The 10153-nt window shown below is 37.7% G+C and overlaps 1 protein-coding gene across 1 annotated transcript; it reads left to right on the forward strand.

Moving 5' to 3' along the window:
* Positions 1-1089: 1089 nt before the first annotated feature.
* Positions 1090-9887, forward strand: LOC128198220 (antichymotrypsin-2-like). The gene is made up of 8 exons (XM_052882408.1): positions 1090-1220; positions 2961-3098; positions 4060-4263; positions 4737-4835; positions 5048-5179; positions 6986-7198; positions 8128-8269; positions 8740-9887. Exons 1-8 carry the CDS (start codon positions 1188-1190, stop codon positions 8868-8870), a joined length of 1092 nt encoding a protein of 363 aa, XP_052738368.1. The 5' UTR covers positions 1090-1187; the 3' UTR covers positions 8871-9887.
* The last annotated feature ends 266 nt before the right edge of the window (positions 9888-10153 follow it).

Raw genomic sequence — 10153 nt, forward strand, 5'->3', positions numbered from 1 at the left:
TTTATGCGCTCTTCTCGGTCGAAGGTGCATTTGGAAGCCTCGTAACTTTAATTTTAAATTTTCGACTGATTATCACCATTATCCAATATAAGAGCCGCGATAGCCCTATGGATGAGACCTCTGCCTTTGATTCGGAGAGCGTAGGTTCATTTCCGACCTACACACATACATTTAACTTTTCAGTTAATTAGGTACGTGCATTTTAGGAAATTAAATATCACGTGTCTCAAACGGTGAAGGAAAAACATGTAGCCAAACTCCTCTCATTCTGCGAGTAGACTCGTGCTCAACAGTGAGCCTCACATGGGCTGATGATTACAATCTAATAACATTACTGTGAAGCTAATTAATTATCTTTTACGTATGCTAGTTGACATATTATACGAAATTGAGATTATAATTATGTAAAAATGACATCCGGTGCTTACTGGTGTATTTCACACAGTAGGTAAATTACATTTTGTCAACTGATTTGATGTTCATTTTGATAAATACCTAAATAGTGAAAAGTGAAATTCAAGTGTAGCACGCAAGCACTTTGATTTCACGGTACATCGCGCATGGTTCGTATTAAAACCGTAAACATTAATAATTCAATTAAAAATAAATTCCACTTACATGAAAATGTAATTGTTTTCTTGCATTAGACTGGCTTAGCTGTAAATAGGTATTGCGGTGATTTAATGGTAACAACTCTATGAATATGAAATTATCATTAGCAAGTACGCATTATTAATTTATTATTAGCTAGGTATTCAATTTTTTAAAAAAGAAAATTTGCCATAAATTTTTAATATGATCAGTAATCCAAAATACTGTGTTGGGATTGGGTATGCCAATAGTCCAGCGGGGCGGGGATTCCCCCCATGAGCTCTTGGTGTGAGTCCAGTCCGTTTTCCGTAGAGCTGTTGTACTTCTCATGTCTTTAAATCCCTCGCGAAGCTCAGTTTCTTTTAGTCGTAATTCAATCATATTGGAATTTTCGCTTGTGGTAGGTATTCAATACGCGCAGTAACACCATAATAACAAAATGACCATTTTTAATTTAATTAAAGTTACATTTATTATTTTTTACAGTTAACGTAATTTTAGTATGGATAGCAGTTCTCGTGGCAAAGAAACACAAAAAAGGGCATAGACACAAAAGCAACGATATTCCACAGAACATTTCCATTTCAAAAATCGATATGAAAGGGAAATTGAGTAAAACATTCTTTTTGGTAAAAGTTATTATTCAATACCTAAAAATAAAATTTAAGTTTCTGTCTGTGATTTCAAAATTACTTTGTTTTCTAAAGTGCTTGTTATTATTTACACAACACCAAAACACTAACAAGCTTTTTTAAATTTTTTGTCAGTCTGTCTGTCTTTAATGTTACATTGTTAGTAAGTATAGCTCAGCGAATTTGACCGAGCTGGATATTGGATGTTTTTTTTATATTAATTTACCTACCTAACTATTATATCAATAAATATATTGCAAACTAGTGCACGCCCGCAACTTCGTTCGCGTGAAATTCTTATTTTTACAAATCCCGCGGGAAACGTGAACTTTTTCGGTAAAATTGCCTATGTTCACTTTATCTCTATACCAAATTTCATCCAAATCGGTTCAGAGGCTTTGCCGTGAAAAGGTGACAGACAGACAGACTTGCTTTCGCATTTATAATATTAGTAAGTAAGTATTGATGGGTTGACTAAAAATATTTTATAGACTTGATACTTTCGTTTGGTACTTAATTTGTCTATTTTACAAAACCGTATAGATATTAAAAAATAATATTGTTAATAAATTACATCCTGAATGACGATCGCGTAAAAGTAAACGGGAATTTATATGGGATTGAAACAGCTGTGCAGTAGTGCCACTAGATGGCGCTGTTTCAATTCCTTAAAAAATCGCGTGTACGTTTACGCGATCGTCACAGTTTCGAACTGCCACTGGGCACACTGGAATGAATAATTTTGGTTAACCCATTAAAAATATCTATACTTATAATAAATCTGTAGAGAGGTCAATTCTGTACATGAAATATATTTCCAAAATAACTATCAGGGGGTGATTAGTGATCGGTACTGATGCCAAAAATGCAATCAGTAAAATTTTTGTCTGTCTGTCTGTCTGTCTGTCTGTCTGTCTGTCTGTATGTTCTTTATAGAAACAAAAACTACTGGACGGATTTTAACGAAACTTGGTACAATTATTCTACATACTCCTGGGCAGGTTATAGTATACTTTTCATTACGCTATGATCAATAGGAGCAGAGCAGTGAAGAGAAATGTTGAGAAAACGGGAGAAGTTACTCAATTTTTTAAGCTTCCGTCGCGTGTACAGCCTTAATGGTTAAAGCTACACAGAAATCATGTATGACGGAAATGTTCTCCTTAAAATGATCTATAAAAACACAACAGCATATATATGTCTATCTTTTATGGTTGACTCACAATAACACGTGTAACTCCCAATAGCTTAGCAGTTCGGAGCTTTCTAATTATATTTGTCTACTCTTATGTTTATAACACTCATCATCCCTAATAAGAAAGTTAACATTATAACCTATTCAATAAAAAAAGAATCATAAAAATCGGTAAAGAAACACCAAAGTTATACAAGAAATATGCTAAGCCATCGCGCGTGAATACTAATTCATGCTATATGGATTATTTTTGTGTAACGGTTGCCGCGCTCGACGCGACTCGCGGTGGGAGGAATAAATAAAGAAGTGCAGCCTTAATGAGTAGGGTAGGGGTAGGGTAGGGTAGGGTAGGGGGGTAGGGTAGTGGTAGGGTAGGGGTAGGGTAGAGGTAGTTTAGGGTAGGGTAGGATAGGGGTAGTTGAAAGTTTACAACGACTTTCACGCGGACGAAGTCGCGGGCGTCCGCTAGTATTTAATAAACAGCTTGGCGAAGGTCGCTTTATACTGAGTGGGCTCTTAGACTTTGTCTATCCATTTTTAAGGCTATTACACAACCACGTCAAAATAAAGTGTGTTCACCTCTATCAGCCTTGCTACCCCTGGGCAAACTAGCACTTGGTGCCGACGGCAAGAGCCTGGAAGAATTGCTGGCAGCCATTGGCATCTCCAAGAAATCCCAGGTGTGTTTAATTTTTTTTTCTGGCCATTTTGGCCGCAAAATTATTTTGTTACTAGCGGACGCGACTTCGTCCGCGTGGATTTGAATTTAGTTTTTCACAAATCCCTCGGAAACCATGGATTTTTCCGGGGTAGAAAGTAGTCAATGTGTTAATCCAGGCTTTATAATATATCTTAATATCAAATTTCAGCTAATTCGGTTCAGCAGTTGATGCATAAAAGAGTAACAAACATTCATATCATCAAAATCATCAGTTTTCGCAAATCTCGGGAAACCATGGATTTTTTCGGGATAAAAAGTAGCCTATGTGTTAATCCAGAGTAAAATCTATTTCCATTCTAAATTTCAGCTAAATCGCTTCAGTAGTAGCGGCGTTATAGAGTAACAAACATCCAAACATCTATACAAACTTTCGCGTTTACAATATTAGTAGGATAGTAGCTTTTTGGTGTGACTTCGTCTTTCAACGAAATTTATTCTATTAATTATGAAAATAATGAAATCACTCACTTTCCCTGTTGACCAATATTATTTCGTCTAAGATTCAAATGTAGTAATCTAGTAAAAAATACAAGAATTTTAGACATTTTTACATTTTTCATTTCTGTATCGTTCTGAAGAGTGGGGGCAATTTTGGACTTCTACTTTCAACTTTTTTTTTTTTACAAGTTAGCCCTTGACTACAATCTCACCTGATAGTAAGTGTGATGCAGTCTAAGATGGAAACGGGCTAACTTGTTAGGAGGAGAATGAAAATCCACACTCCTTTCGGTTTCTACACGACATCATATCGGAACGCTAAATCGCTTGGCGGTACGTCTTTGCCGGTAGGGTGGTAACAAGTCATTAATCGATTCAGTAGATTCGGAGAAAATTGCCCGACAGACGGATAAGCGAGTGATCTTATAAGGGTTCTGTTTTTGTACTCGGATGTTCAGAACTCTATTTTTTTTTGTTTTTAGATCCAGGATCATTTTAAACCTCTCATACAAGGGTTGCAATATCTGCCGGGCGTAAGATTGGATATAGCGAACAGATTGTATGTAGCTCAAAACGTTCATATAGACAGAAACTTTGCGAGTCAAAGTAAGGAAATATTCGATGCGAGTGCAGTGAAATTAGAATTTCAGTACCCTACGTACGCTGCAGAAGAAATTAATTCATGGGTAACGTAGTAGAAATGTGTTCATAACTCATTAAAGCCATTCAGCACCCGACCGGCCACGTGATTAGCTGGACTTCTATAAACATACATTTGTACCTATGCTTAATTTTATTATTATCGGGAATTTTCATTACCATGATTGCGCAGAAACGAATTTCAAGTTTCTTTGGTGGAGCGCGATGCATAATAAATAGTAACTTTTTCTTTATTGAAACAGGTTAATATTCACTTAAATATGATTGTTATATCTACACACGGATAGGTAACTATTTTAACCTTACTGCATATTTTTGCTCAAGAATTTATCTGGCTCCTGTGCGTCAATTTTACGAGTTACTCGATCAACGGGCGGGCGAGGTGAACCAGTCGGTTTTTCTTGCTGAATGGCTTCAATGAGCTATTGCTTTTGGTGGGATATTAAAGCAAACATTTATATTTGTTCTATCTAAGGTAATAATATATTTTGTTCTTAAGGTATCTTCACAAACGAACTATATGATACACGGTATCGTCTCTGCTTCTGACATAACACCTTCAACTTCTATGTTACTTATCAATGCTGTTTATTTTAATGTAAGTATTCTTGTGTACTTACCAATTTAATACTTCCTTTACCTAATTTGTAACAAAGTCACCTATTATATCGTTATCGATGGAGTTTTATTTAAGTTTTTGCATTTGAATGTATAAAGAACTGCATCGATATATAATATATATCAAGCGGCGTGAGACCCTATGTCGGTGTAAGACTGTTTATTTAGACTGTTTATTATGAAATTCATTAGGGCAGATGGAAGGAAGCCTTTAAGAAAGTGGAAAACAGAATATTCCATACACCGATGGGGAGGCAAATGGTTCCTATGATGAGGAGAAAAGGAATTTATAACTACACCAATTTCAAAGCATTAAACGCCAAAGTAAGTAACGTCATCATCGTCCTTGTCATAATCATCATCATCATCATCGTCGTCATCGTCATCATGATCATCATTATCATCTATTTTAATTCAAAGTGTGACTGCTGGTAGGTATATTGTCACACATACTTTTAAACATTACATTACTATCATAGACAGACTCCTCTCTTCATATTATGTGAGATCACAATCAAGGTTTATTGAGAAACCATTGACTGTACAATTATTTACAATGTAATTTATTTAGTTATATTAAAAAACTAGAGTCCGACCGAACCTGGTTTTCTGGCTTAAACCAAAACCGAATATTCGGCCGTGGCTACAGTTTCGGCCAAAATCGAAACCGAAACTCATGTGGTCAAGTATAAAATTCCTTAAGTTTGGTACATTTTAGCCATATTTCTGCATTAACTAGGACATGAAATGAAAACACAGTATATTAAATTTGTTATAATCATTTATTTAACATAATATTATCATCATCATCATCATATCAGTCGATGGACGTCCACTGCAGGATATAGGCCTTTTGTAGGGACTTCCAAACATCACGATACTGAGCCACCTGCATCCAGCGAATCCCTGCGACTCGCTTGATGTCGTCAGTCCACCTTGTGGGGGGTCGGCCAACACTGCGCTTACTAGTGCGGGGTCGCCATTCCAGCACTTTGGGACTACGAGGCCAATCCAGTTGCAGCGAGGAGTGCGTCAGGGAGATGTGATCTCTCCGAAGCTATTTACCGCCGCACTGGAAGACGTCTTTAAGCTTCTGGACTGGAGCGGACTTGGCATCAACATCAATGGCGAGTACATCACTCAACTGCGGTTCGCGGACGATGTAGTCATCATGGCACAGACTCTGGATGACCTTAGTACCATGCTCAATGACCTCAGCAGCGTTTCTCAACAGGTGGGCCTGAAAATGAACATGGGCAAAACAAAAATAATGTGTAATGCTCATGTATCGCTCCACCCAGTTATAGTTGAGAACGCTGCACTCGAAATTGTAGACGAATACATATACCTAGGACATATGATCCAGTTAGGTAGGTCCAATTTCGAGAAAGAGGTGAAACGTCGAATCCAACTCGGCTGGGCTGCATTCGGGAAACTTCGCGACATCTTTTCGTCCGAAATTCCTCAGTGCCTGAAGACAAAAGTCTTCGAACAGTGCGTGTTGCCAGTGATGACCTATGGTTCCGAGACTTGGTCGCTAACTATGGGCCTCATAAGAAGGCTCAGAGTCACACAGCGGGCGATGGAACGAGCTATGTTAGGAGTATCTCTGCGTGATCGAATCAGAAATGAGGATAATATTATAAAATATTATTATTATTATTTTTTCAAATGAAGATCTCATTGCAAAATGCTATTCAGTTATCAATAATCAATTACTAATTATTGTTACTGTTTCATTACTTTAAGTATTGGTATTTTGAAATCTTATTAATTAATACTTTGTTTTGTATTTGTACTTAGGAGAATAAAAAAAAGAAGATGAAATACTTCATTGCACACAAAAATACAATTATAAATTAAAACAATAAAAATATTAATTAAACTTATTCAAAAACAGATTCATCAAATCATAACCTCTAAAGTTAGTTAGTTAGTTAGTTAGTAAGTTAGTTTTGTTGCTACATACAGAGCCAAAGTCCGCCAAAGCGTTGCCGCGACATACGAAGTTAGGCGAGCGTGAACGACTACAGCCGAAATCAATTGCGGTTTCGGCAAAAAAATCGGCCTATTTTGGCCGAATTTTCGGTCGGAAACTAACAAAAACACGAACTTATTGTCTGTTTTTAGATAATTGAAATCCCGTACGTGGGTGAAAAGGCGTCATTCATTATAGTGAAGCCGAATGCGCGTGAAGGGTTGGCAGTATTGCTGAACCAGCTGAAACTGGCTCCTGAGCTACTGGACACGGCTATCGCAAAGATGACGGAGACAATTGTCGACTTAATTATACCAAAGTTCAAGTTAGAAACCACGTCGAATTTAAAAGACTTGTATGAACAGGTATTTATATTTTACTGGCAGAACCCCGCGCAGTTCCCATTCCCTATGGATTTTGGCGATAACATAATATAACCATGTTACTCACTGATAATGTAACTTTCCATCGGTGAATTGCTTATTCAAATCAATTCAGTATTTTCAGAGCCTATTCAATTGATCAAATATTTCCTCTCTAGGTAGTAGATATAGATTAATAAGTTTTAACTAACAACTTTTATTATACCTACCTTAATTTGTCGATGAATTCCGTACTCTAAAGTTTTATTAAAACCAATAAGATAAAAACAAAATTAATCTTTACAAGGAAAGATTTTTCATTGGAAGATAGAGAATTTTCAGCAGACTCAGAAGTGGATTACAAAAATAAGAGAACCAATGTTGAACAAAGGTTAGGTATATTCACAATATTTTTATTAATTACCAAATCAAATTGGATCCAAAACAAACCCTACAATGGAAGAGAATACCTTGAGTATCAGCCCCAGAGCCTTGTGACTTCGCATCCAGGTTTAAAGGATCCCTTCCGACATGCCTAAAGGGCTAACTTGTAAAGAATAAAAAAAAAAATGCCAACACTCACTATTCACTGCTCAAGCTATTCTCCCCGCCTGTACCAAGTAACCCACAAAGAATTACTCAACAAGAAATCTGGCCGGCTCAAATGCCACTAAAATATTAAAGACGACCGTACGATGAGCGCCTTAAATCGCCAGTCGTTCCCGCCAGATCCTGCCCCTCTCTAACTCCTCACTCTTTTCGGAAACAAGTCACACCACGTAGCGTCGGCACGAGCCAATCCGAGATCGAGACACATCATATCCGTCTCAGACTACTATTTTCTCCACTATATACTTATACTATAATGTACATAACTATAATAGTAGTATATTATGATTTATTCGCATTAACCCCTCTCCCATACAAATCAGGCAGAGGTGAAACAAATTTTCAACCAGACCGACTCTGGACTCACTGGAATAACGCAAGATGGTGTTTTGTACGTCTCGTCAGCAAAACAGAAAGCTTTTTTAGAAATACATCAACATGGAGCTGAAGCTGCGGCTTCATCAGGTAGTATTTTTTTAAATGTTCGACAGAATTATTGTATGTAAGAATACACATAAACAATACATCACTAACTATAGTCTGGGAAGTTCGTTGATAACACTCCCATGATATGCGGGCGACAGGGGAAAGACTGCGCGGGTGTGAAATCATCAGTCGTGGGGTTATCAATCATCGCTACACGCCCCCCGCCCCGCGCGGACTACAATCTCACGTGATGGTAAGTAATGATGCAATCTAAGATGGAAGCGGGCTAACTTGTTAGGAGTAGGATGAAATCCATACTCTTTTCGGTTTCTACACGACATCGTACCGGAACGCTAAATCGCTTCGCGGTACGTCTTTGTCGGTAGGGTGGTAACTCGTCACAGTCGCCACCGGCCAGACCTGGACCAATTAAGTAAACCTCAACCGGCCCAGCCGGGGATCGAACCCAGGATTGGATAAAGATAATTATGATTATATTTTTGTTCCAGCTGTGGCGATAACGAAGCTGTCGTATCAATCGGCAGGCGTTGTGGATGTGGACCGCCCATTCCTGTTCTTTATTTTAGCCAACAGTCACCAACTCTTTTCTGGCACGCTGTATTATCCGCTATTAACTTAATTAAGTCTTTTAGTATTATGGAACGGGTGCTTGAGATAGCCTCATTTTAGGAACTTTGTCAGCTCAGCGTAGCTCATAAGCTCAGTAACGTAGCGTGTCTTGAAGGGGCCTTGCTTAAATGTGAAAGAGACTTCAGGATGTTTCCAACTTTTGAAAAACCTAAAAAAGAGATTGCTTTTTTTTCTTGTGTCATTTCTGAAGTGAAACTCTATAGACAGTTTTTGTGTTTGTTTTTTTTTCCGGAAAGCACCAGATTCAGTGAGATTGTGGATTGCATTTTACTAGTTTTGCTTTTATACGTAAGGGGCCGCTGTTGTCCGGGGGCCTTGCACTACAGAGGGCTGATACGGCGGTAGCTACACCCCTGTTTTTGTGGTCAAAGAATCATTATTTCTCTTAAAGAATTTACAGTCACTTACAGAGAAACAACTATAAATAAATCTCTCAATTTCTTCAAGATTCCATCATCAGATCTTGACATGATGGCAATGGGACCAAATGAGGACTATACCGTTTCAAACAAAAAAAGAATTTTTGAAATCGGTCCAGGCGTCTTTGAGTAATCGGTGTACATACATAAAAAAAAAAAAAAAAAAAGAATACCGACCGAATTGAGAACCTCCTCCTTTTTGAAGTCGGTTAAAAAGCATATGCCAACGCATACGTTAAAATATGTCCAGGACCATGCTGTGCGAATGTAGCTTTAACCTCCGTTTGTAGCATCGTTCTACGGTTCTACGCAGATGAATGGATCGATTTCGACGAATAAAAACCTAGTTATACTAAAATAAATTTATTTTAAGTGTTATTATTTACTTCCTGTCCCATGGGATTACAGGGATTAATAAAATATAGGCTATGACACTCACAAATCACATGACTTTCTATTGGTAAAGATTTTTCGAAATCGATTCCCAAGTCTCCCGGTTTTCCCCTAATTTCGAAATCGATTCCCAAGGTTCAGAGATTTCTCCCTACAACCTCACAATCTTTACCTCTTTATAACATTACTAGCTGACGCCGCGTGGTTTCGCCTGCGTGGTTCCCGTTCCCGTAGGAATACTATATAGTCTATAGCCTTCCTCGATAAACGGGCTATCTAACACTGAAATAATTTATCAAATCGGACCAGTAATTTCCTGAGATTAGCTCGTTCAGGCAAACAAACAAACTCTTCAGCTTTATATTAGTATAGATAGAAAAATAATTAAATCGTGAACTTTTTCGGTGAAAGTTAAGCGCATGCGTGTAAAACTTTCTCGGCTTGTTTTCATTCACCCTTA

This window comes from Bicyclus anynana, chromosome 7, assembly GCF_947172395.1.
Source record: "Bicyclus anynana chromosome 7, ilBicAnyn1.1, whole genome shotgun sequence".
NCBI lineage: Eukaryota > Metazoa > Arthropoda > Insecta > Lepidoptera > Nymphalidae > Bicyclus > Bicyclus anynana.